This window comes from Eumetopias jubatus, unplaced genomic scaffold (genome assembly GCF_037043125.1).
Source record: "Eumetopias jubatus isolate StellerSeaLion01/CBP00866 unplaced genomic scaffold, mEumJub1_p1.0 scaffold_10, whole genome shotgun sequence".
NCBI lineage: Eukaryota > Metazoa > Chordata > Mammalia > Carnivora > Otariidae > Eumetopias > Eumetopias jubatus.
The window spans coordinates 46,253,355-46,280,195 of record NW_028274816.1 but is presented as its reverse complement, the minus strand read 5'-3'; the positions used below and the strand labels follow the sequence as shown (position 1 = coordinate 46,280,195).

Sequence of the window (26,841 nt, the reverse complement as noted above, 5' to 3'; positions counted from 1 at the left end):
GATCAGACGTTGGGGGCGGGGGTCGGGGAAGGATAGCAGTGAGCCCCACGTCTTGCTTGGCCACCTGGTGGTGTCGGGCCATGCGGGGCCGACTAAGCTTTGCTCCTGCTGAGGTCCGTTGTCTGCTTTCTGTGCTGCCTCCTGCCTCCCAGTCAGTGTATTTCCTGCTGAAAATGGTAGAAGCTGTGCCCTCAGGCTGTGCTTTTATGAGGCCCATGAATTTGGACGGGACAGAGATCCCCAGGGCCCTGGCGCTGCACTTTGAGCCAGGGCCTGGCTGTATTTCATGCCCTAGCCTCCAGTGAGTGAGTGAGTGAGTGTGCGTGTGTGTGTGTGGGGGGGTTACACACAGGCCTGGCCCTCATAGGTCCCCTTGGGCCCTGGGCAGGAGGCAAGTGGGTCTTACGACAACCCTGGGACAGGTCTTCCAGGGACAGGGTACAAACCTGAGGCTGCCATCCAGGTGGAGGAGTGGGGAGGACCCAGAGGCAATGGTTCTGGGGTCTTAGAAATGACACATTAGTGACACATGGGGACAGGAAGGTGGTGGTTTCCAGGAGGGGCAAGCGGGGAGTGAGAAGTGCTTGGGCCAGCACGTAAGACACGAAACCCATGAGGCCGGGGACAGTTCCCTGAGTCAGGCCACTCTTGCAGCAAGCATTTTGCTAGACATTGTCTTGAGCCCTGGGGACTCTACGTGCCAGGGTGGCTGTGCTCCCGTGGCGTGGAGTTCTAGGACAGAGTGGCCATGGTGGCAGCAGCAGCGCCATGGGCATTTCCCGAGGGCTAACCACACACCAGCCCAGTCTGGGCCCTTTGCTCTGCTGTGATCAAATGAGGGTATGGCCCATTTCGTCCTCATGGCCACCTTCTGAGTGTAGGGACTACTGTGTGGTCCCTTCCATAGGCCAGCAAAGTAAGGAACCAGGAGGCGGAAGTAACTTGACAAGGTCGTACCTTTGGCAGGTCAGGAGCTGGGATTCGAACCCTAGCAGTTACCACTGTACAGTGTGGGGTACCGGAAAGGCCCGGTGGTCCTGTGGGGAGTTCTGTTTTTTAAAGTCCCTATAAAAATTAAAAAGGACAAATACGTTGATGTCATGAATTATGACGACATATAAGCTAATGCCAAAATCGGGGCAGAATCTGGCCAACTGTGGGTAAGGAAGAAGTTTCGGTCCCCTGAAGTGGAAAGAGACCACCTAAGAAGGGGCAGGAGGCTCAACCCACCCCCTCCCCACCCCTCTGACCCCCAGGTCAGGGTCCACCTCAGCAAGAAAGCCCAGCAGCTGTGACCTGAGAGCCAGGGTGTGGCCTTCAGAGGTTGCTGCAGCCTCTAAAACTGTTCCCCTGGGGCCCTGCAGAGATAACAGGTCTGGAGCAAAGGGACAGACTGGGCACGGGGCAGAGGTGGGGTAGAGATGGGAGAGGGTGTGGAGGGGTGGGGAGAGGTCACCAGCAGGGATGGACGGTGCCCTAGGTGTCCCAGGAGCGCAGGCCCGGCAGGTTCCAGGCTGTAGTCAGGACCGACAGAGCCAGGCCTGCCCCAGGGCCGAGAGCAGCCTGGCACAGAGCAGGTGTTCCCGAGGAAGAGAAGGAACAGGGTTGGTTCCTTGGGTGGTGGGGAAGGACAGCTCCTCACTCAACCCTTGGAGGATTTGGGGTCCAAGGAGCATCCACCTGACTGGGGCCAAAGTCATGCATGTCAGAGCAGGGTCACGACCCACCCCCCACCTCAGCCTGGGCGGTGCGCCCTTCTGGGCGGCCTCCCTTCCTGTGGATGTGGTCACCGGCCCTGGTAAACCCGACAGCCCAGTGGTTATCAAGGAGTCAGATCCGCGCCCCTGCGAGGGTAGATAAGGGGCGTGTGTTGGTGTGCGATGTGGTGTGTGGCAATCCTTCACTGGTGGTCCCAGGTCCGGACCAAGACCGGCCTTTCCAGAAAGCTGTTAAATGGCAGTGTTCTCGCAGGCAGACTTAGATGCCATCTCAGGAGGCCTGAGAGAGCCAGAGCTGATCTCTGTGGGCTTGATGGAATCTGCGTCAACCAAGCTCCCTGTCCCTGCAAGACCAGGAGTTTCCAAAATCATTTCCAGATGTAGTAGGTATGGCCGCAACTTGCTAGGAATTACAGTTGGCATCCCATTTCAGGGAGCTCTGATTTGACCATTTGCCCAGAGTACAGCAGAAGCGCGCTTGACCCTCCCACAGCTCTTGGCCAAGTGGGCCGACACCTGCCCGCCACGCACCGCCTGTCCTTGGCAGGCAGGCCACCTGTGGGCTGGTGACTATTGGCTCATTCCCAGCCTGCTTGTGCCAGTTCATTGGATTATAAACATTTATTGGGTAACCACAGGTGCCAGGCACTGGGTTCTAGAAGCAGGGAGACAGAACAGAGGAAAACCTGTGTGTGAAGCTCGAGAGGGGAGATAAGCAAAATAAGTAAGTAAAATGTGCAGCATTTTTGGTGGTAGCAAATACTAGGGGGGAAATAAAAACAGGAAAAGATAACAGAGTCCTGGGAGTGATTTGCCTTTATGAATATGGTGGCTTTGAAGGCCTGTCATAGAGGTTCAACGAGACCTGGGTGCTGGGGGCTGAGCCCTGGGGTGTCAGGAGAGGAACCGCAGAGAGGCCCGAATGGAAGAGAAGAGGGGCCGGGGGCTGGGGGTCAGGCAGGGGAGAGACTTGATCTGGTGGTAGTGAGAGCTGACTGCAGGGGGGGCCAGTGAGGAGGCCCTGAGGTGGGGGGACCACAGGTGACAGGGTGCTGGCCCTGAGTCAGAGTGTCAGAGGTGAGAAGCAGGCGCGTGCTGGGCATATTTTATGCCAGGCCTGGCCATCCCGGGAGCCCAGCAGTTATCAGGGATTCTGCTCCAGACCAGGTAGAGCCAGCAGCACTTGCTGGCTCATCAAGGGTGACTCCAGGGTTTTTGACTTGAGCTTCTGGAAGGATGGAGTTGCCACTAAGCGAGGTGGGGAAGACCGAAAGAGAGTCCAGACCCCTGTGCCTAGGGAAAATGAGGCAGCAGAGGGAAGAACAGAGGAGCAGGTGGGGCAAGGTCTGTTTCCAGCCAGGGTCACCCATCCAGTGACAGGGCCTACTGGATGTCATTTAGAGTTGTTATAAATGGACCATTGCTACGCTTGACGAAAAGTCAGCATAAAATCATTAAGGACATTTCTTGGAACCTCATCTTGAAAAGTTTGGCATCTGCTCTGGGGAGTTTATGGAAGGCATTCATCAAGGCCCGAGGGTGGCAGCACCTCAGAGGGCAGGATCTGATTTAGTCCCAGGCAGGCTGACATTCGGGGGCGCTGCTGGGCTCCGTGACCACAGACAGCTGAGGAGCCAGCTCTCTGGTAGGGTCCTGCCTGGACCAGGTCCCTTTTACCCTGGGCCTGTTCTTTGTAGAGAGCTCCCAGGAAGCTAAAACCAATGGCTTGGGTCCTCCAGCAGACCCAGCTGCTCAGGGAGGTTCAGTGGACATCTCACACAGGGGCCGGCCTACCCGTGTCTGGCCCCCGGGCCTTTGTGCTGACCCAGCTTTACTGAGGTTTGGCCCTTCCGGGAGCAGATTTAGAGGGTCTAGTGCTGCTCCCAATCCTGGCAGAGGTCATGGCCCCCAGCAGCTTGGGAGCCCAGCCCAGGGGAGGTGGAGGGCCAGGAAGGGCCAGGAAGGGCAGGACCCGGGCATGGCCCAGATACTCTGGGGGCTATGGATGCATGTGAGACATGCCAGGCCATACCATGCTTTTTCCTCCTCAGGCCATGACCAGACTGGAGCAGCCCCTCAAACTGCCCCTCCAGGTCTCCTCCAAGAGCAGACACTTTTGCACTTCTGGGAGGAGAACCGTGCCACTGGCTTGTCCTGGAGAACAGATCCCTCAGATACCTTTTTGCTAGAAAGCGTTCTGCTTGTTTGCTGTGTTCCTGTTAAAGAATGGGGAGAGACCACCCCTCAGTCCCAAAGAGTTGCCATTATCTGAGGCTCCACAGTTCTCCTAGGAGAGCAACCAGTGCAGGAAGAACCCTGGGGTCGGGCTGTTGGAGTGGTCTTGCCCTTGCATGTTAGAGGCTGAAGGGCCCTGCAGGTTCCATTTTCTGACAACCAGAAAGTCAGGCCAGTCTGCCCCAGGAGAGGAAGCAGGCAGCTGTGTTGGTTGGGGCTCTGGGCTGGGGCAGGATTGTAAGATGGGCACCGTTTCTCCTGCCAAACACGCACGGCGTGGGCCTCTGGGACAACTCCCCAGGGCCAGGGAGCAGATGGGTCTGTTTACCCGTGCTCAGCTGAGTGTTCGTGCCCGAAACCCAGCGCCCAGGGGCTGCCCTCTGTGATCCCGGCCCAGTTCCCCGATACTTCCTGAAGTCTTGTTGGCCGGTGATGTCCTTGGTTGAGGCTTACATCTGGGCGGTGGTCCAACCAGTAGGCCTTGGAGGCTTACTTCCAGCTCTCCAGGAGGATCACCCACTGCATTAATGCACTTCCATCCTCGTATTTCATGGTGAGAGACCATCCTTCTTGCATCACTTTTCTCCGCCCCTTTCATTAGCTCAGCTGTGACTTGGTTGTTTGGGGGAGAGCCTGGGTATCAGACTCCTTGTGTTATCAAGGGTTTGGAACCCCACCTCTTCCAACCATGAGGCGACATGGCAGGAAGTGGCAAGGGGCACCCAGAAGACAGGCCCCTCTCCACATAGTCCACGTGCGTCCGGAAATCACTGTCCGAGATGTTTCTGATGCTACCACCCCCTTCACGTCTCCCCCTTGTGTCGCTGCCTGCTCACCTGTAGCGGGCAGTTTGGTTGGATTTATTCCGATGGGCTCTATGCACTTAGCAGTTGAGAAAGAGATTTGTCATGTTGCTATACAGCATCATACACTCCGTGACCTAAACGATTGTGACAACGAAGAGTTCAGCCACGGTGTAAAATTTCAGTGTTATTTATGACGCCAAGAGGTCCGGTGCCTGCAGTGTCTCCTTAATCCAGGCTAAATCTGGAGCCCTGTCTCCTGGGCCGGCCTGTGTGTCTCCAGTGGCTGTTAATAACTGCTCCTCCAGGCGCCCTGATTGCTGACAAAAAAAAAAAAAAAAATCCATCTGAAGCTTTTGCATCTCATGTGGCTGTTAAAAATTGACGTTTCTTTATTGATGTAACTGGTTCCTGCCAAATACTTGGGGACAAATAAAAGTGGCGGAACTTGGAGACAAGCAGAGAAGCATTTGTTCATGGAATTGCTGGCCAATTGATGTTGGTACTTAAACAAGTTATCATTTAAAGGGATCTTGAAAGAAAGTAGACTGTATTGAGAAGTTAATGTTTGGAGTAGCTTTGCCAGGAGGAGGCAACGCAGCTGTTCTGAGGGTAGGAGGTGGGAGGGTGCTTTCTCCCCCAGCCTCCCGGGGTTCATCCTGGGGTTCCCCCCGCTGCGCCGCTCACTTTGCTTTCCCTGCTGCTCCCCATGCTCCAGTTGCCTCCTCAGTCCTGGTTGCCATTCCTTTCACATGCCCTGCTTCTCTCTGCCTCGGGATTTTGCACTTGGCTCCGCCCTCTGCTGCAGACCCCCTCCTCCAGGGAGTCCTCCAGTGAGTCCTCCAGTGAGTCCCGTCCTCCTGGCTGTGCTCTCCCAGCACGTGGCTTCTGCCCCTTTCAGCTTCACTCAGGGAATGTCTCTGTGGATTGAGGGCCTTAGTCTGCCTTGCTCACCCACCCTGCGATCATAGCACGTCATGGCTAGCGCATAGTAGGCGTGTGATGGTGTTGCCAGGCAGAGCCAAGGACCAAGCATGGAGAGCTGGGTGTGATGGATGGATCTCTCCAGACAGTTTCCCTTCCTGGGCCGCCCCCCGAGATGCAAGGGCTGGGGGCAGTCAGGCACTCCTGGAAACGCTGGCCCAGTTCCAGCCTGTCACCCTGTGGAGTAATTACTTTAGACCAGCAACAAGGGTGGGAGACTAAGGAGGCAGTGTCATTGATTTTCCCATAAAGGCGCAATTTGTAGTAAGTGAGCGAGCCTTCTGCTAACACCTCAGCCATCTTCACGGACGGCCCCGGTGGGGAGAATGAGGAGGGTCTGCGGCAGCCGTCAGGGCCTCCCCGGGGGCGCTAGGCTCACGCCCCACAGCAGGGGCGGGGGGCTTCTCAGCCTTGGGCCCACTGGAGCCCCTGATTGTGCCCAGCTTGTCAAGCAGTAGCATCGTGCCCTGGGCCAGCAGGAGACACTGAAGAAGGCTCAGGCCAGCCTCTAAGCGAGGCACTAGGAGCCCTTCCCTCCCCTTCCCCCACAGTGACCCCTCATTCTGCCCTGCTCCTTCTCCCCCACCTCCCCTAGGCCAGAGAAGCACCCTGACACCAAGCTGGGGCCGGGAAGTCAGGGGGAGGTCTGGGCTGGTTTAACCTCAGGCTCTTCCTTTCCTCCCCCAGGTCCATCCGCCTTTCTTCTTCCTCAGTGTTTTGGGAAGGCCAGCCCCTTTCTCCACACCTGCTCCCCTCCTCCCATGTTTGCCGAAGGAATAGTCAGTGCCAGGCACCAGACAGGCAGAGGACCTGCTGAGAGCCTGGAGGGGATGACCTGGCCTCAAACTAGCACCAGCACCTCTGTGTAGGGCTGGTGTCAGAGCCCAAGTGGGGGCCACCATGGGAATGTGGTATGAGGGGCCCAAGGCAGTCCTTTGCTTACAGCCCTCGGAGATGCTGACCCCCCAGGATGCTGGACCAGCACTTACGTGACAACGTCCAGGCAAAGTGTGGGCCGCATTCCCATTTCACGGGGGAGGAAGCTGAGGCCGGATAGGCAGGCTCAGGAGCCAGGAACTCTTAACCACCAGGGCGCGCTGTGCCCATCGCGCCCGGAGCTAAAGAAGGGGGTGGGTTCTGGGGGGCCTTTGTTCTCCAGCCAGACCCCAGGCCCCAGTTGTTCTTTGTTCTGGACTATGGCCAGATGGGGGATCGGTGCCCCTGCCTCCAGACCACCTGTCTGTTCTGAGGGGCTTGGGCAGCAGGAAGTGACAAGGGAGGGTGACCTGGTGAGTCATCCGGCCTAGGGCCGCAGCTTAGCTTCCAAATTCTGTTTTCCATCACATTAATTGCATTTATTATTCATAAACTTCTAAAACTGGCTTCTGGGGCCTCAATTTTCCGAGCCCCCTGGGCTGTCACAGCTGAGGCTCCTCTATGTCGGGCTCACCAGGGGTCCCCTATGGCTTTGAGTCGGGATCAGACGCTGGCTTAGCCAGAGGGCCCTTTGAATTTGGAAATGAAAACAAAGGATCCTCAGCTTGGTGGCTTTACTGGGACAGTCCTGGGAGGCTGGGCCTTCCCTCTCCTCTGCCTGGAAGTGCCAGATGGACTAGGAAGCTATACCCTCAACTGCCCGCACTTGGCTGCCCCAAGTGCCAGGCGCCTGTCCCTCATGGTGCAGCGGGCCTGTGCCCTGGAGCTCTTTTCCGTGGGACCTGGTGTTTATCTTGGCCCCTTCTCTGTGCTGTCCTCAAATGTCTGTTTGTGCAGCCCCCCACCCCCGGGCCCCATCTCGGTCCTTCACTGCAAGCAGGGAGGACAGGCCCAAGGCGGACTGGCTGGACTTCCTCCTGCCCTTCCTGGCTCCTTCCCAACCCCGTTCCTGAGGCCCAGCCCGGGAACTCTCTCAAAGGGCAGGACCTTGCCCAGCCACTTCTGGGTGCCCCCAGCTCGCAGCTTTCTTCCCTGGTTGAGCTGGTTTGTGTTTTTCACTCCCTCTTCCTCATTCCTGACCAAGTTTTTATTGCTGCTGAGGTGTCTACTTGCAGAAAGACAGGTATCTCTGAGGGGGTGTCCGAAGCCATCTGTTGCTCTCTGGGTCTTCGAGATGTGTGATCCTGCTCTGGGGCCGAGGCAGGGCCGCCTGTGCTGTGGTCCCACAGGGAAAGTTCTGACTTTAGGACAAGGCTGTTTCTGCCACGGCAGCTCCCACGCCTGGCCAGGCACTCCGATGCCTCACACTCAGGTTCACGCCTCTGTGTCCTAAAGGCATGGGCTTGAAACTCTCTTCCCTGGTAGGCCAAAAAATAGCAAACGTAAAAAACAGAGACGTTGGAACAATCACCGGAAGACAACTGGGCTGAGCACTCTGTACCTGGCGACACAGCAGACACAGCAGAAGACGTGCGCCAGAACATTCTGTACATGGCTGGGAGTACTCTGAAGCTGGGGGAGCCCAAAGCCCCCCTGTAGAGAGGGATAAACGGACAGGTACCAGGCGGGCAGCGTCAGGAGGAAGAAGCCGGACTCCAGGGCCTGTGCTGTCTCATCCCACTTCCACGAAGCTCTCCAACAGGCAGAACCATGGTGATGGGGTAGCAGAGTGGAGGGGAGAGACAGGCATGGCATCTGCCAGACTGGAAAAGTTCTGGATCTGGATCGCAGGGATCCGGTCGTGAAACGTCATCAGTCTGGACACCTGAGATGTATGTCCTTTACCATATGTGTTACAGTTCAACCAATAGGCTTACCCAAAAAACAAAAAGCAAAAAGCAAACATACAAAGCAGAGCTATTACAGTGGCAGTCTGGGCAGGAAGGCTGCTGTCGCTGTCTCTTAGCGCGAGTGGTCCTCGACCTTTCCAAATGTCTAGGCCTCTGGAGAGCCACAGGCTGACACGGTAAAATGACCATTTGGGCCTGGGCTGTCTGTTAAGGCCGGGACCTGAATATCGAGTCTATTAGAAGCAATTTATAAAAGGGACCGCATTTCTTAACGTTTCTCATTTGGCGGGAAGGTTTTTAAATACGGGGCATTAGTTAATAAAAAGTCCCTAGAAGCCTATTGTAATATATTACCTAATTCCTCGCAGTTTGTAGTCAGTGAAATAGGTAAAAAGAGAATGTAGAATTAATCTGTAGTTATTATTGAAATCACCTTATAAATGAGTTAAGCCCCCCGGAGGTACAGAATGGGCATCATTATTCTAAGACAGTCTCAAGGGCCTTGGTGTGCCCTGTGTTTGTTCAGTGGGAATGCCCCCTTAGTAGGGAGAGGAGAGCTCTAGCTCTGTAGTTTAAGGATAAAACACCTGCTCACACTCAGAGAGGTGAGAACTAGCAACCAGACTACAAAAATTTCATGAAGAACTCTCCTTCCCTAGTTATTGAAGTTTCCGGGCTCTCTGGCACTTTGAGGCATCACTGAGCTCGTTCTCTGCCCGAGGCGAGGAAGGCTAGGAAAGGCAGCCAATTCTCATGGGTTAGAAGTGTTTGTGTAGCTCCCGGGCCCCCGGGGACCCCCCAGTAGTCCCAGAACGAGGTGGGTAGAAACAATTCCCTTCAAGTGCACTGCAGGGGCTGGGCGACTGACACGGTGCACCCAGCACAGCTGCAGGCAGTACAGGGGCGGGGAGCCGGGGGTGGGGGGAGGGGAGGTGCCTCTGGAAGATGTGCACTTGGGCCACAGTCTCCAGGCTCCTTGTGCAGGGAGCCCCGGTGGCAGAGAGTTTCACTGGGGGATCCAGACGCTACGAATGGTAGGCCCCTCCGATCGCAGCTGAATCCGAGTTCTTTCTGGGGCATTTGGCAAATGTCATGTTGTATACATTCTAGGCGATTTGCCCCGTACAGATTTGTAGAATCTGTTTACAGTGGCAGTCTCGCTTCTGCGGAGCAGCACCGCCCCCCTGGGCAGAGACACTTCCTTCTGTTCCCAGGGGAGACAGCCCCAGAGGTGGATCTGCTCCTTAATTCCGTCCGTCCTTGCAAGCTGCCTGTTTGGCCCCATCCTGGCCCTTGCTCCCTCCACTCCAGTGGGATCCCAAGCCACCCATGTTTCCCCAAGGGGCGGGCGGCCTGCTGAGGACAGCGTTGATGGTGTGGGCAGCCGGAGGAAGCAGGCAGGGCTGTCCTCCAAGCGGGCTCTGACACCCCCAGTCCCACTGCAGGAGGCCTATCTCTTTGTGCAGACGGGGGGTTTCGCCACAGAATCTGACTCCAGAGAAGGAAGTTAAGTGGGCTCTTGAAGCAGGGCTGAGCAGACATTCTCGGGGCTTGGATTCTCCACACCCCGTACCAAAGAGCCTTGCCTACTGAGTTTCTGAATTGCGGTCCCACAAGCTGGGCTAAAGCATTCACAAGCTGTGCGGGCGGCAGGCGGTGTGCACTTGCGACCCCGTGTGGCGGCTTCAAGGAGTCCCGGATCCTGGCTGTGTGGGTTGTGTCCACTGGGCCTAGCACATTCTAAGAGGCCTGGGGAGGGCGAGGGGCAGTGGGGCAGCCGGTCTTTAACAAGGAGCTTTCATTTCTTCCAAAAACTATTTTCAAAATGAAACTTTTTTTCTGATAAAAAGATATTACATGTTCCAATAGGAAATTCAGGCAGTACAGAACATTATAATAAGGTATGAAAAATCTCCCTTGATATAGAGGTTCGCTAACCCCTGTGGCTTTAGCAAACATGCTTCTGGGTCTCTCCAGGGGCACAGATGGACAGACTTTGATCTGCTGGGATCACACTGTTCCTCCCCCTGTGTCAAGTGGATATTTCTTCCGTCTCTGAGCTAGGGCACACTGCACCTGTGGGGCCCCGCCATAATCTGCTCAACCAGTCCTCTGCCAGGAATGGCCCGGTGGCTTTGGACTTCCCGGTGTGAACAACAATGCAGTGATCAACCTTATCTATCCATCTCTCTCTCGAGTGTTTAACTGGTCATCTCTTTGGGGTAAATTCCTGCAAATGGAACTGCTGGGGGGAATTTTGATGCACAAAGCCACTCTGTCCTCTAGAACTTATTCTCCCTCATAGCTGACCGTGACGTTATTGTCCGGTGAGCACATACCATGTGCTTCCTAGAAATTTTCCCACTTAATACCATGGGGTGTGAGGAGTGGCATCCTCTGCACTTTATAGGACACACAAAGGCTTTAAGAAACTGGCCCATGATCCCACAGCAGACAGATGGGTCTTGGAGGAGCCAGGCAGCCTCCAGAACCCGTGCTCTCTGCCACTGAGCTGGGTGTGCACACACGTACACACATACACACGTACACACACACACACACACACACACCTGTGATTGCCTGTCCCCTCGGGCCCCAGAGTTAACTGTGTTGCTCTTATTATTTTTCATCTCTACCAGCTGATAAGGGAAAAGTAATAGTCACCTTTATTTGCGCTTCTTTGATTACTGGCAAGGTTCATCTTCTCTTGCAAGTGCTTTCTCTGTCTTTGTGGCTTGTGTGTCCTTGGCACAAGTTACTGTTGGGACATTTGTGGTCAACTTAGTGATATCTCAGAGCACTTCATTCTAGGACTCTTCATGTTACCGTTCTATTTGTCAAAATATTTTTTCCCAGTTTGGTGCACTGTTTAAATGTAAATTGTCAAATTGATCTTTTCCTGTATAGTTCATGCCTTTTGCATCCTCACATAGACCTCAATACAATTCAGCTGCTTGCATCTGTCTTCTATCTTTATGGTTTTACGATTTTCTTTAAAAACTTTTCTGTGTAGTTACGAAATATTTCCACACTGGTATGTACGGTGTGACAAATCCATGTTATCCACATGGTTTTGTTTTTTACAAACCGTTTGGTCTACCTGAAATGCATTTAAGAGTGATGGGTTAACAAGGATGCTGGCATTTTTGCCCCCTCACGAAATGACACGTCAGCCTGCCATCTTTGAAATAATGTCTTTACCTCCCTGACCGAAAATTCCTTTACCATAGTCTATAAATTCCTACGTGTGTTAGCATAGGAAAGCCTTTGCTGCACTAACAACAAAAATGCAAGTCTCAGTGGCTGAGCACAGGGAAGGTTTATCTCTGGCTCACGTCGCAGTGTGAGGCGAGCCCTGTGGCTGTCCTCCACCAGTGTCCGAGCTACTTCTGTCGCCCAAGTCCTCTGCTCCTGTTGAGACGGGAGAGAGAAAGCATGGCGAGCTTATGTCCACTCTTAAAAGCCTTGCCTGAAGGCATGCCACGTCACTTCCGCTCATGCTCCGTTTGGCAAGAGCCAGTCCCGCGGTCCCATTGACTACAGGGGGACAGGTGAGCACGCGGCCAGGTCTCCGCCCAGGCGCCCCCGGAGCAGCTGGGGTTTAAGGCCGCGTGTGTGCGTGCACGTGCGCATGTGCGCGTGTTCTGTTTGGCGCATTGGGCGTGTTCCAGCCAGCCGTCCCTGCCACCTGTTACCCTTTCCTCAGATGTTTACTGAGGACCTACTGCGTGCTCATCCCTGTACCCAGCCTTGGGTATAGGGTGCCTCGGGCCTTTGTCTACGACTTTCGACTTCTCTTCGAGACCGGTAGGGAAAAGGTGCACAGCCGTGTGCAAGAGTGAAAGCCATGAAGGGCATGTGTGTGTGTAAGGGGGCGGGGGAAAGGAGAGAGGAGAGGGCTCACCTTAGGAGGGCTTTTGATAGTGAGAGAGGGGAGAGGCCACCGACAGCCTCCTCCAGCCACCACCTCTGGGGCGGGCAGGTGGGTCCGGGGGGCGGGGGCTGGTTAAAGGCTAGCAGGGCAGCCAGGTGGACTCGAGGGAGCAGGGCGGAGGGGCTGTAGCAGTCCTGGTGCTAAGGGAGCCCATGGGTGCTGGCGGCAGGGACGGGGCTGGGGTTGGGGGCAGAGGCCGAAACAGAGTGCTCCGGGCACGCCGGGCAGTATGGGCGCTCCCTGGAGAGGCCAACAGGGCAGACGGAGCAGCGCCGCTTCACAGCCTGACTCCCTCTGCCCCCTCCTCCAGGTTCTCCTGGCATCTCGTAAGCTTGCTGAAGTTGGGTGGGTGATTTGGTTGCTTGTGTGCGTCCCCCTGGTAAGACGCTTCCCAGTGTGTGCAGGGAGGGGATGGAGAAGCCACGAGACTTTCCTGGCCTCGTGGCTGGACAGGAGGAGGGGAAATGCAGACCCTCATCACATCGCTGGTGCTTCGGCCTCGGAGCATGACTCTTCCAGGCCAGGAGTCAGGAGAGCACCTCTGGACCAGGCAGTTCACCAGAAATGGATAGCCATCTGCCGGGAGGAGGGCAAGGAGTTCCAGAGCACCTTCATGATACAACCCTCTGAAACGGGGCTTCGCACACGGAACAGTTCCTGCTGGTCATCTGCTGGCTTTGGTTAGCAGTATTCGTACCAGGAAGAAAGAATATTTAACTTTGCATCAATAGGCAAAGAATAATTAAAATGTAATTAAAAGCATGACTTTTAATTATTGGCTTTATATAATGTGTATTTGAGAACAAGACATCTGTTAAAGCTTTCCTTTGAATCTATCCAGAAATCAAGAGAGGGTAGCATTTTAATTAAAAATGGATTATTTCAAAAACCTTTTAATCACCCTGTCATCATAGGACTTAGACCTTTTTAATTAGCTATTGATAAATAGGCTTAAGTTACCAAAATTTTTAATTCATGGAGGTTGGAGGAGTACTTTTAGGAACCCACGCTGCACCTTTGGGAAGTCAGCAGGGGAAAGGCTCAGAGTATGAGAGTGAGTTCTTAAATTGCCTCACCTGTTCCTGCGGACCCAGAGTGGACATCCTGCAACATGTTGGGGACAGGTGGGGAGCACCCATGACTGTCCCCCCACCACCCAGCCACCTCATACCCGTGTGGCGCGAGCTGGTGCTGAGGCCCTGGGGTCCTGGAGAGTAGAGCCCGCTGCCCCGTGGTCACCCCACCTGGCTCCATGCTTGGAGAATGCCCCCCACTGGCAGCGTCTCCTCTTTTCAGGGCTGATCTTTCTATAGGGCAGGTGTGGGTGCTCTCCCATTCATCACCTTAAGTGGATAAAGACTTCCAGAGTGATAAATAGCATTGCTTTTGCTCCTTCAGCCAGGTGTGTCTAAAATAACGTTTGGAATTGTGAGCGGGGACGCGAAGGCTCGTTAGGAGAGGGTCTTTGGCAGCCCATGCTAAGTAGCCAGGGTGCTGCCGTGGAATGCAAGCACTTGCAGGGCGGAGAGGGCTGTTGCCACCAAGGGCCCGCCCAGGCCTGCCGGACGGTGTCTGGGCCTCTTTCCATTGACAGTCTGCCTTTGACCTGGGCTTTGTGGCTCCCCAGAGCTTGGGAGAATGTTCTCAAAGAGGACATCTTGTGTCTTAGGTACCTGGGGTAGTGCTCACCTGGTGAGGTGGCCATCGTTCTCACTTCTTGCAGATGGCCGGGATCCCGGGCTACAGCGACACAGCTCTCCTGGGTCCTCCAGCCGAGAGGTGGCCCCAGGCACCCTGACCCCCAGGGGACCGGTTCCCTGTATTTCGTGCCCTGTGCCTGGAATACCTAGAATGGTTTGTGTGTGCGCGTCTGGGCCTGGCTGGTGTCAGAGCCTTGAGCGGAAGGCCGTTGGGAGAGAAAATGTGGACGTGGGGCCCAGAAGGTGACTGAGTCAGAAGAGGAGAGCCCCAGACGGCTGGCCAGAGCTGGAGCTGGGATGCGGAGAGCCAGCTGATGCTTCGGATCGCCACTTTAGAGAGGCATTGATATAAAACGGTGCTTTCCAGAGAAAATTCTATCCAAAACGGCAAATTTGTGAAGTACTTTTAAGATTATGAGGCTGAGAAAGAAATTTGATGTTTGGAAATAAGGTAGCACTGGGCTCTGTAGAAACAAAGACAGACCCACTGGAGGGATTTAAAAAGTATAGCCTTCTCTTCCTGTAGAAGGGATGATGAGGGGGTCCTGTTCTGGCCGCGCCGAGTGGGATCCAGGACCCTCATGCTCTGCAGGATTGGTGTTTAGGAAGCACCTTCGTGGTGAAGGATTCCAAGTTTTGCTTCTTCCACGGGTGGTGGGAGGAATTTGTGGAGTGGGGCCTCGTGGCAGGTGGTACCTCGAAGGACACCGCAGGCGGAGCGGGGTGGCCACTGGGCACCCGAGGTACTTGTACACCCGTGGACCCACGTGGGCATTTGGGAGAGTCCTTGCCCTGAACAGGCTCCGTCTAATGACCTGGCTTTATGATGAGCTATTAAATAAAGGAAGACAGAAACGTTGCCAAGTCAGGCTCCAGCCAGGATTCAGGCCAAAGGGAAGCGCTTCCCTGACTTCACTCGGTGGCAGAGCCGAGCAGCGTGGTAAGAACTTGGCATCTGCTTGTCCCAGACCCTTAGCCAGATTTGCTGGCGGTGGCATCGTCCCCTGAGACCCCCTCAGCATTCCGGGTGCTAAGGACAGAGGGCCCCGTTTGGCATTTGCCCTGAGGGTCCACACTGGCTGGGTGTCTGAGGCTGCTGAGCCAGGGACAGGAGCAAGGGGGAGTATAGGAAAGAATCTGGGTTCTTTTGAGTCCCTCCCACCAGCTATTTTCCGAAGACAGTCAAGTGCTCAGGGAGCTTCCGGACCAAGGTACTCCCACAACTAAAATCAGGTTTTTCTTCAGAGAAGCCTTACATCAGGATCATCTAGCATCAGTCAGGTAACACCCTCACACTGTCTGCCAAATTCTTATCCCACTTGTAGTATTATTTGCTTATTAGTTTCTTTACTTTTTTTTCCTTTAAGTGTCCTTTAAAAGAAAGCTTTATATCCCTGTCATGAGTGAAACTCAGTATAATTTACCATAAATGGAATGGAACACTTAAAAAGAAATAGGTAGTACATAGAACACGTGTATCAGTGTGTCCCTTAATGTCATCTCATGGACTTCTGTCATGCTTTGGGAAATGCTAGCTATTGCTCTTCCAGAAGGCTCCCCGCATACCGGCGTCCTTCCCCTGCACCTTCCTGGGGAGGGGAGGAAGGGGTGCAGGCATCCTTGAGAGGGAAAGTAGCCTCTGGATTGTGTCAAATGAGAATTATCTCCCTCCATCCCTTCCTGGTCATACATTGATCCTCCATGGATGATTCCTAGGATGGCCTGGTGCGTTTTTTAAAGGCGGGGGGGATGGTTTTGGTTTGGGGCCAAAAAGGCTATTATTGCCGACGTCAGCCAGGGCTGGTGAGATTGGGTCAGATGTGAGCAGATGTTGATCCCAGATGAAGGCACATTGTTGGCAGTGGCTGTGTTTACACAGCTCTCCCTGGGCCTCCCAAAGCTGGGGCCCTCTCACTTGTTCAAGAGCATCAGCCCCAAAGGGGTCTGGATTCACACACCTAGAATTTTCCACTTAAGCTGCATGCTGCAGGCTCCAGGTTTTGTCTTCCTGTATATCACCACCATTCCGGAAGGGCACGGGTCAGTCCTCCCCTTGTCGTCGGCAGCACCTCCCCCACTGCCCTGCCATTCTTTTAGGAAATCAGCAAAGAAGGTCCTGCAGAGGGTCAGAATGGGCCAGCTGCTTGCTACCTAGATGATAGTCGAAACCACTAGTTAGTGTCCTTCATATATAAATCCCTTAAGGATCAATAGGAGAAAGATGAACATTCATTTTTCTAAAAAAAGAAACAGGCCACTCAGAAAGGAAGAACTGTGAGGACGTAAACATGTAAACTTGCCAGTTAATCGATGAAACGAAGTACTTTTTGGTTTTGCCTGCCAGATTCACAGTTGAGTGGGCAGGCAGGCCCCATGGTACGCCGCTCAAAACCCTGAAAATCCTTATGAACGTTTTTGGGGTCTGTTGGGCAGAACGGGCCCGGAGACTGAAAATGTGCCCATGTAATTCTCCTTCTAGGAATTTAGGCATATGGCCACGGGTGTCCATCGTAAGATGGAGGTGGAAGCAGCCTAGCTATCCAACAGCGTGAAGTTGGGGGAGTAAATTATAGGCTGTGGTACTGCCCACGCAACCACTCAACAGACATGTGCGGAGAGGTGTTGGTGGGCCAGGCACTATTCTGGGCTCTGGGGACACTTGAGCGAGCAAAATAGACAAAACCCCACCTAATGGAGGTGAGAAAGGACAAGTGGATGGATGGATGGATGGATGGATGAAAGTCATGGTGAGGACTAGAGGGGAGTACTTTATCCAAGGAGCTGGGGACAGGTGTCCCTGAGAAGGGGACATTGGAGGAGAGTCCTGAAGGAGAAAGCAAGCTATGGATGTCTGGGACGGACATTCCAGGAGGAGAGAATGGGGCTCCTCTGGTGGCTGTGCGGTGGGAGCTTGCCCGGCAGCCCCAGGAGCAGCAGGGAGGCAGATGGAGAAGATTAGAGGGGACAGGGAAATGAAGCCAGGATGCTGTGTGCTCCTACTTAGATCATCAAAGGAGCCCTCTGTAGGGGACAAGGGCTGAAGCAGGGAGACCAGCTACTCCACTGTGTCCATCGACCTGCGAGAGAAGAAGGTGGCCTGCACCAGCGTTAGGGGGGAGAAGTAGTCAGATTCTGGACAGAGTGCCCCCCAAAAATATAGACATGTATTTATGGACAAGGGAACATGATGTTGCTTTAGCAAGAGAAATGTCTCAGGACTGGAGGTGGGGGGGCCTTTTGAGCTCAGTGGGGCCCCATGCACAGGCGTGAAGTAGGAGTTATGAGCCAATGAATAAATTGATACAACGCCTACAGGCGTTACTTACCTGCTAAAGCCGAACGGATACAAAATCCAGTGATACAGCATTTCCAGGCCCAGAGTATGCTCAGTGGAGGTGCGTGCACACTGCCGCAGAAGACCGGACGAGCGTGTCCACAGCTGCCCTGTTCGTGATAGCCGCAGTCTGGAAACCGCCAGAATGTTCGGCAGTAGGAGAACGGAGCCAGTGGAACGCTACCAACAGAAGGAGCAGCGCCAGCTACTCACCACCTGGGCGGGTCTTGCGGGCATCAATGGGAGCGGCAGAAGAAGCCCCACAAAGAGGGCCTGTTGTTTGATTCCCTTTACGCAAAGGTCACAAGGAGGCAGAAGTCCCATGCAGTGATGGAAGTCAGGCGCCCGCGGGAGGGAGGACAGGCTGGGAGGGGCCCCACGTGCCGAGTGCACGGGCGTGCTCACTCTGTGCCAGGTCACCGTGCTGGGTCCCTATGGTCGTAGTCCTCTTCTGTATGCACGTCAGACTTCGGTCAAAAAATGGCTCTGAAAAAGGTTTTATTATTTTAACATACAGCTCATTATTATTCTTAAAAATCCGTGTTTATGCATTAAAAAAAATGCCTAGAAGGATGTTCAACAGCATATTTGACAGAGGTTATCTCTGGGGGATAAGATTCTGGGTGAGGTTTTTTTTCCCTTTGTGTAGAGAATTTCTAAAATCTTTTCCATATATATATGATTTGCATTTATTAGCCGTCTGACGTGGCCGGGGCTTTATCCCGTCGCTGATACCAAAGAACTCGGAAATTCAACCTAATCAAGCATGTCAAGGATAAAGAGGAATATTTGTTAATTGAATGTCATGTTATGTCCTCAGTTATGCCTAATACAAGATAGGCAATTTAGAATTCCCAATTATCCAATTAAAATGCTAATTATCTCGTACCTTGATAACGCCGCTCCTGGGGAGAGAGTGAGTGGCTTCTCTCTGGTGCTCCTCGTCTTCCTGCCGTGACCCTGTCTTTGCTGCCACCCTTGCCTCCGGTTGGGTGGAGTCTTCCCTTGCAGGGCCTTTTTCCCACAAAGTAGGAAAACCACTCCTTCCCCCCGACCCCCGAAGGATTTTGACAACGCTGGAGGCTGCCGGGGGCTGATCGGTTTCTCTTATTGGCAGGGCCTTATGGGAGGCCCTGGGTGGGAAGGTGTCGTTGTCCCCCGGCGGGGACTCAGGTGGGGCAGCGGCAGAAGGAGCTGCTGATGGTGGAGACGGCCGCTGCAGCCACTGCGTATGGCCCGTGTCCCAGGTGGTGCCGAGTCTTGCAGGCTGTGCCGTGAGCTCCAGTTTTGTTAATAATGCATGTCTAGGTTTAGTCCAGGTCAGTCCCTTCTTGGTGACAAACTGTGTGAGTGCTACTTGCTCATTTAAAACCCTCTCAGGCCTCAGTGGTGGCTCCCTCACTTGCTCTCTGTCTTTCCTCCCTGGGGGGCCTGGGAAGGAGAGGGACAGGCTGCCTGTCGGTTCACCACCACCCAGGCCGGAACCCGCCGTTCAGAAGGCCCACAGAGAACTCGGTTACAGGAGCTGGGGCTCTCCCGGGAATTTGGGCAGAGCCTGGGATGGGTGGCAGTGATTACCAGGGCGGGATAGGGGCTCTTCTGCTGGGTGCTTTCTGACGACATCTGATCACCCCCAGAAGAAGCGAGTGGAATAGCATCCACCCTTCCCTGGAAATGCAACAGTAATGTGGTGTGTGCTTCTGGTTCCGTGGGCAAGCTGTTCTCCTGCTGCTGACTCTTAGCAGAGACCCCTCCTCGGGGTCTGGATCCGAGTCGTCTCTAGCTGCTGCCTCCACTTGGGGGAAGCAGGAAAACAAGAAAACACTCCACTCGCCTCCAGGTGAGTCTCGGGGCTCCTCTCTGTGGGACTGTGGTTTTCTTACTATCGAGAATTTTCTTTTAGTAAGTACTCAGGTCTCCAAAAGGCCTGTCCCATTCATTACCTGGTTGTCGTTTATATCCAAAAAACAAGGGTAGTTAATTAATCAGAATAAATGTGAATCCAAAGTAACTCAGTGCTGTGATAACTGCACAGAACATAGTCATTAGCCCCAAAACATCACAAGACCCCCCCCACTCCCTCCTTTCTCACTCCTCGAGGCCAGGGCACTTCCCTAAGGAGGCGAGACTTCCGGACGCGTGAGTGGGACAGAGGCAGCTAGACGCCCTGTGTCAGGGGACGCCCGTGTGCGCGTCTGTCCTGGGGAGGCGGTGCATGTCCACCTGCGCGGGGGGCTGCACTGCACCGTGTGGGCGCCGGGGTCCGGGCCACAGAGGGATTCTGTTTGGCTTTAAAGGACAAGAGACTCTTTGACTAAGCCTGGCCTCCCTCAAGGGGTCCTTGCTGTGTGCACGCCCTTTGAGGCCCCTGAACGACCACAGTGGTAACAGCTGATGTGTCCTGCCTGTAGGGCTCAGGATGTGGCAGACACTGTTACATGCGCTTTCTGTGTGTCATATCACAGAAGTGATACAGCAGCTCTGTGGGAGGTACTGTTATCCCATCTTACAGACAAGGAAACTGAGGCACGGACGGGCCGTACAGCTGGTACGTGGCAGAGCTGGGATTTGGCTTCAGTGTCAGTACTGAGCAGTGCCCCCGGGAGGCTGGGCACGTGGCCCAGAGCAAGGACAACGGGACACGGCACAGGGTGGAGAACCCACAGGCCTGAGGGCGTGGGGGGCAGCCACAAGGAGCCTGCCTCTGCCAGGAGAGAATGTGGGGCACCCGCTGGGGACCGCAGTAACAGTGGGTGTGGACTGCACCTGGCCCAGGAGGACCCTGCGTGTAGCTTGGAGTGCCTCGGCTGCACACGAGAACCCCGTGTCCTAACCACTCACTCTCCTAGACCCGCAGCTCAGCTGAGTGGCCTGCCCATCTTCCTTTCCACATTCCTGTTCCTGGCGCAGCATCCCCCGGAACCGCCATGCATCAGGAGGGGGCTGATGCTGCCCCTGCTCGCCTCCCCAGCTGGCCCATCTGCCGGCGCTCACGCTTGTGCTCATAGCTCGCTGACACTCTCTGCCCCAGGCAGCCCTTCTGCCATTATCTTGGGCAGCTGATGCATTTTTATAGGGCCATGGCTATCTCCTCATCAGGTGATAAACCTCAGAGGGCAGGAGCTGGGCCGTGAGCCCAGGAAGGCTCCATGGGCTGGACGTGCAGGCCCCGGGGGAGGCCCCAGTGCTGTCCCCAGAGACACCGTTCCTGCAGATCTGGGCCTTGGCATCTGCTCTCCCTGCCCCATTCGTCATCTCTAGGCACTGACAAATGGGCCTGCCCCTCTGTCGCCGCAGTAGCTCCATCCACCTCGTTATTCACAGCACAGACTCTCCCAGGTGACTGAAAGGTTCTCTCTGATGCCTGGAGACAAAGCATTTTCCACTCGTGTCTTGCTTGGGAGAAATTTATAGGCAAGGAGTGTAAATTGATAGAGGCACGGCCATGCCAGGGGGAGCTTCAGGGACCACGTTGTGGCAGGTGTGTATGAGACCCCGGCTTGCCTCTGTGCATCGGGAAGCACCCCCTGCTGCCGGGCCACGTGCCTGGTGCCTGGTCGGGTGCTCCCCACCCCATGCCCCACGCAGGCGAGCAGGAGGAAGCGGGGTGGGTAGGCCCCGCAGGACACCGACACACAGGCGAGAGTCACAGATGAAAGAGTGGGCGGAGGTGATCTCTGGGCTACTGGCCCTGCTGCCTGGCTTCCTGCCCCCATCTGCTGATGGGTAGACTGGTCACTTCCAGAAGTTTTGTTATGGTTTTTCATAGGAACTACCTGTTGTGTTTTCATGCTCTGTGGTTAGGTGTCAGTTCATAGGTGCATATAGTCCCTGAAATTCTGTTACCAGAAATCCTTGGGGGTCTGACAACTCTTGTGGATGAAGTGTAGATTGTGAGTTCATCTTCTGTGTGTGTGTGTGTGTGTGTGTGTGTGTACATAGCGTGCACACAGACCCTGGCTGGCCTGAGGCTGTGGCCGCCCAGTTGGCTTTGTGTCACTCCAAACCATGCAGGTAGTTCACGCTGGACCCTGAACCCCACGGAGGAGAGACCCACACTATGAACTCTGACGGAAGGCTGGTATTTTATTTTTCCCCAGAGCCCAGGCAGGCTCCCTGATGGCCTGCTTTGATGCTGGCGAATTTTCTCCATGTCTGCCCTTCTGCTGAGGTTGCATCCCGGCCCAGGCCGCAGCTGTATGTGTGGGTAGGGTCTCGTTCTCTTCTGCTACTTATGTCCCTGAGGCCTTGTCCCTGTCCCCACATGGCAGTGAAAGCCAAGGCCTCCAGCTTCCCAAGCCTGGCAGCTCCCTCTTCCTTCCTGTCCCATGAACGTGGTTCTACGTACTGTCTTTCATGTAGCACCTCTTGAGTGGGGGAGGTGGGACGGTTTCTGGTTCCGGTTTTCAGTTACTCTGCCATTGTCTCCTTCTGGCTCCAGAGGGACCAATGGGTAGCTTCCAGCTGAATTTGGCTGTAGACTTATGTCCTTCAGGAGTTAGGCCCCTCTGGCTATGGGTCACCTGATCCTCGTCTGGTTCACAGTTGGCCATATTTTCCATAAAGTTCCAGAGGGGTCTTTATCAACTGTCCTTCTATCACCGCCTTGGTCTGTGAGCTGTGTAGTGGGATGGGTGCAGCTCTGACCGAGCTCCTGCCAGGCTCCACAGGAGCTCCATGTCACCCATGTGGCCCCAGTTTGCAGCATGCACTGCTCAGCACCCCTGTCCCTTGAGAACCAGAAATGCGCGGGACACATCTTTCAATGTGGACACATGACCATTGCATGTGTCCACAGCCCAGGCCTGAGGGTCCAGAGAGAGGGACCTCCGAGGCGCGTGAGCAGAAAACGTGGGCCTGTTGTGTTTGCCTGTTATTGCCACCAAAGCCCCAGTTGGTCCTCACATCGTGTCAAAAAAGTTAATTCAAACAAAATTAGATGCTGAAGTCCAATTTGAAGAACTTCAAGTCATTTGCAGCTCGAGTGACTTTTCGGCTTCTGGCGTTTCTCCTCTTCCTGTGGCTAGAAACTGCCCCAGGGCCGGGCTGCAATCCGCAGGTGAAAACTGGGTCAGCCTTCACTCAGTCTAGTGCTTCTGTAAGCTGTGCCTTTTACCCTAAAGTGCTTTTTTCTTAAATGGAAGCCGGAGCGTGCCGTGAAGGCTGTTTCTTTTGAGCAGAGGACACGGCCAGGAAATGCAGGCCGCTGAGGCTGTAGGGGAGGGAAGCCGCCCTCCCACCCCGTGTCCTCAGGCCTCTGCAGAATGTTCCTGGTTATTCATGTGCGCATGCGCACACGGTACGGCTGTCCCTCGGCCTGGCCTTCCTGGCTGTTCCCACAGTTGTCTGCCTGTCCCCGCCCCAGGAGAGGCCCTCTGTCCCCAGCCCCTGGAGAATGGCCATGCGGCCCCGAGATCTGCTCTGTCCAGACAGGCTTGGGTCTTCCTCATAAGGGAGCAGCTCCATGGTGCATCGGGCGTCCTCCCCTCATGAGGGCTCGCTGCGCGGGGGGCCCCGTGTCCGAGGCCCTGGTATCAGAGGCTGCCTGCCGGGGCTTGGCGCTGGAAAGCTGGCCCCAGGAAGGAACCGGCTGGGCTGTAGCCGCACACGGGGCTGTGACTTGGTCTCGCCACCCCCGTGGTCTCCGGGACAGAGGTGGAAGTTGGTGGCAGCCCCAGAGTGCCCCTGCTGTGAATACAGGGCACTGATAGGGGGGGAGTGTGTGCCCTTCCTTGCCTCCCTGGCAGTTCCTGAAATCCTTTCTGTTGAGGAAATCATTCACTCACAGATACCCAATTATCCTGGGAGGTTTGTGAAGCAAGTCTGGAAGCCGATTGAACGGAGCAGAACCGTTCCTGCGTGACAACTACTTAATACCCAATCATAACAATTATACGTAATTGGTGTTTACAGCGCCTGGAAGATTAGGCTCCTCCATACAGACGTTCCCCGAAACAGGCCTCAAGTGAGCAGGGCAGGATTGCCACTCAGCATGCCCGTGGGCGGCCTTGGTGTTCCGAGGACGGGGGCAGTGGCATAGCCCTGTGCTTGGGCCCCTGCCCTGGGGGTCGGTGGGTGGGGTGGGGCCCCCTGGACCTGCTTCTCAGCTATTGCCCACACCCCCCGAGGGTTCAGCACTCCTGAGGTGGTGTTCATGTGGCTGGTCTGGTCCATCAGCCTCTGTAGTCATCTGCAGGATCTGCCCCAGGAGGGCAGGGGGCAGGGCTCAGGCCTTTGCCAGGGGTGCCTTACCCTCTGACCTTGACATCCTGTGCTCCTGGAGGAGGCCTCCCCAGGCTCTGGCTCTGGGCTCACCCTGGGGGCTAGCGACCCCCTCTAGGATCTCATCTTTGCCTCCCCTGCCCAGAGTGGGAGCTTGTCCAGGGGGCCATTTGCTGCTTGGCCTGAGGAAGGAGAAGGAGGACCTGTCCTCAGACCCTGCCTCTCTCCACCCCCTCTGCCCCCAACCAGAGACCACTCTGCCCTGCTTTGTCTCTGTGAGGGCCTGCCCCTCGACCCTGTCCTACAGGCCAGTGCCCAGCGGTTCTGCTCTCCTTTCCCCGTGCCCCTCCCCAGGGTCAGGCCCAGGGCCATCTGAGGCTAGCTCGGGGCTGGGAGAGCTCATGTCCAGCCCCTCGTGGTGGGGTGGGCTGTGGCCAGTGGACACGGGAGTCCCAGGGAGACAGCGGTGGCCCCTGCCCCAGCCCGTCCTCCCGCAAGACCAGGGCTGACTTCCCGATGGGCCCGGGGCACTGGGCGGTCCCCCAGCATGGGAGGTGGTGCATCTCTTGTTTGTTTTCCCTCTCCTCACTGGCCTCTGCTTCTGTGGCCTGCGCCGACCCTGGGCTCCAGGCTACAAGCCTCGCAGAGCCACGCAGGGAAGCTCAGGTCTTGCTGCGGGTACAGCCAAGCAAGCCAAGCTGGGCCCAGGATTTGCGTGGGGCAGGGGGCGTGCATCCTCTGGCAACTCCGTCTTGACGTCCTTTCTTCCCCTGCAGCCTCTTTGAGCACTACTGCTACTCCCGGGGGGGCATGCGCCACAGCTCCTACACCTGCATCTGTGGCAGGTAAGTGGGAATGACAGGGGAGGTTGTGGGAAGGTGGGGGCCCCCTCCCCATCCCCTGAACTTGGACACACCTGCTTGCTACCATGCCCACAGCAATGCCCACTGAAGCTAAGCCATTCTCCCCTCCTAAGGCTTCTGGCCCATGCGGGGCGCAGGAGGGAGCCAGCCCACTCGCTGCCGTGCCCTCCCTCACCCTCTCTAGGGTGGCTGCCCCCCTGGGGCTGCTGGCTAGCCTTCCTTCCCCCTCCACACAGGCACACAGGCAGCATGTGGGGACCAGGGTGTGACTTAGGACTGTGACGGCTTCTGCTTGCAGCAGAGGCAGAAGGAGCCATGCTGGTGCAGGAGGCCGTGGTTCCGTGTCTGTGTGTGTGTGGCCGTCAGTGTGGCTGTGTAGGGAACATCCCGACGGTGGGTGGGTCCGGGTCTCTGTGGTGGGGGGTGTCCCCCCACATGCGGCACATTGTGGCTGGGAGGGGGGGCTTTGTGTGTGTCAGCTGCACATAGCTGAGTGTGCTTAGAGGCCACGGGGTTCAAATGCCCCTGAGAACGGAGCAGCCCATGGCTGTGGGTGTGCACGGCTGTGTGCTTGTCTGTGTGTCTCTGAGGGGCACACCCTGGCTGGGGGTGGCCCCCTCGGCTCCCGGGTGCACCCTAGCTTGCCTCGTCCAGCTCTGCACCCTGGGTCAGAGGGTCTGGCCTCTGCCCAGCCAGGACAGAACCAGCAGCTCTGCTGATGCGCACGTCCTCGGCACATGAATAATACATGTGAACGTCTCAGTCTTTGGAAATGTTCTTCTCTGGTGGATAGAGAGAAAAATCATTATTTCTACTTTTATGATTCCTGAGACTCCCGAACAGGGCCATAAATATTACACCCAGGTGGGATTTTTTTTTTCCTTTGGACAGACTTAAAAGTCCTTTTTTTCTTAAAGGCATCGCTCATCAGGGAAGCAAGCTTGAGTAGAGGAGTGAGGCCATGTCCGGGCCCTTCCCCCTGGGCCTCCCCCCCCCCCAAAACCAGGAGAAGACAGCTTCCTCGGGGTCCCTTCCCCGGGCCTCAGACCCTTGTCCCCCCACCAGTCCCACATGCCCCGCCCCAAGGGCATCTGCCCACACAGCGCTCATCTGGGGGAGCCCTGCCGTGTCAGCATGGGCGCTGTGAGCCACAAGGCTGGCCACCAGCTGTACGGTCTGACCCAGCCGGGCCTCTGCTGGAGCGGGGGATGGTACTGCCCGTGGGCCGGGGCCTGCCCCTGAGAATGGGGCAGCCTGTGGCTGTGGGTGTGCACGGCTGTGTGCGTGTCTGCGTGTCTGCATGTATCCCCGTGGGTGTGTCTCTGAGGGACACATCCTGGTGAGGATGGGCTGTTGACCTCCCCCGGTGCTCTGCAGTGGCGAGAATTCGGCGGTGCTGCACTATGGACATGCCGGGGCCCCCAATGACCGGACCATCCAGGATGGAGACATGTGGTGAGTGAGACCAGCCCCGAGCCGGCCCTGCCCTGGCTCTGCATGTGACCCGCGGGGTTGCGGGGGGGTCTCCACCTCCAGGGGGACTGACTGGAGGGCCTCTTGGTCCCACCCTGAGAGGGCTGAGCACAGTGAGGCCCCCAGGTCTGCTCTGGGCCCAGACTTCTTTACCAGGGCTGCCCACCTGCATGGCTCCTTCTCTGCAAGGCCAGGGAAGCACCAAGAGAGGGTGCGGGGGACCCTGTGCCAGGTGGTGGGGGGTTGCTGAGGCACAGCCTCAGAGGGGGCCTGAGCTGGCCCCCAGCTCCTGCCCCGCACTCGCCACACTCACACCTGTCTCGGTACCAGGAGGGCGGGCACCTAGTCTGGCGCAGGGAAGACCCCTGGGGAGCCTCCCACCCTCTGAATCCTGCCAGCCTTAGCCATCCATAAATGGCCATGAGTTCAGGAGGTCAGAGGTGGCTCTTGACCTTCAAGACTGTTTGCGGGGCTTTCCTGAGCACACCTTAAGGTGCTCAGGGCACCTCCTAGAGCCCCGACCAAGCAGATGTGGGCAGGATCTGCAGCCCTCAGCCCCCCGATGGACTCTCCCCTGTTGGCAGGATTGCACTCCCGCTCACGCCCCCCCTCCCCGGGGGTGGAGGGCTCATACTGAGCATAGGCCGCACCTCTCTGGGCAGTTGCGCCGGGTCTTGGCAGGGGTCTGTGTGTGCCTTGCTGACCTGGACCAGCTCTCTCTTTGACTCAGGGACACTGGGCACTGCCCACTTCTCCTCTCATCGCCCAGACATCAGGCAGGGCCAGCCCAGCCCACAGGAGACATGTGGTGAGGGGTTGGTCTCACTCACCACATGTCTCCTGTGCTCA

General features: G+C 55.9%; 1 protein-coding gene across 1 annotated transcript in view; it reads left to right on the top strand.

Annotated features, from left to right (window-relative positions):
• PEPD (peptidase D) overlaps window positions 1-26,841 on the top strand; it is a 111,380-nt gene that overhangs the window by 62,885 nt on the left and 21,654 nt on the right. The window contains exons 10-11 of the mRNA XM_028123686.1: window positions 24,433-24,501; window positions 25,897-25,974. Of these exons, the coding sequence (XP_027979487.1) occupies window positions 24,433-24,501; window positions 25,897-25,974 (147 nt within the window). The remainder of the gene's footprint in view (window positions 1-24,432; window positions 24,502-25,896; window positions 25,975-26,841) is intronic.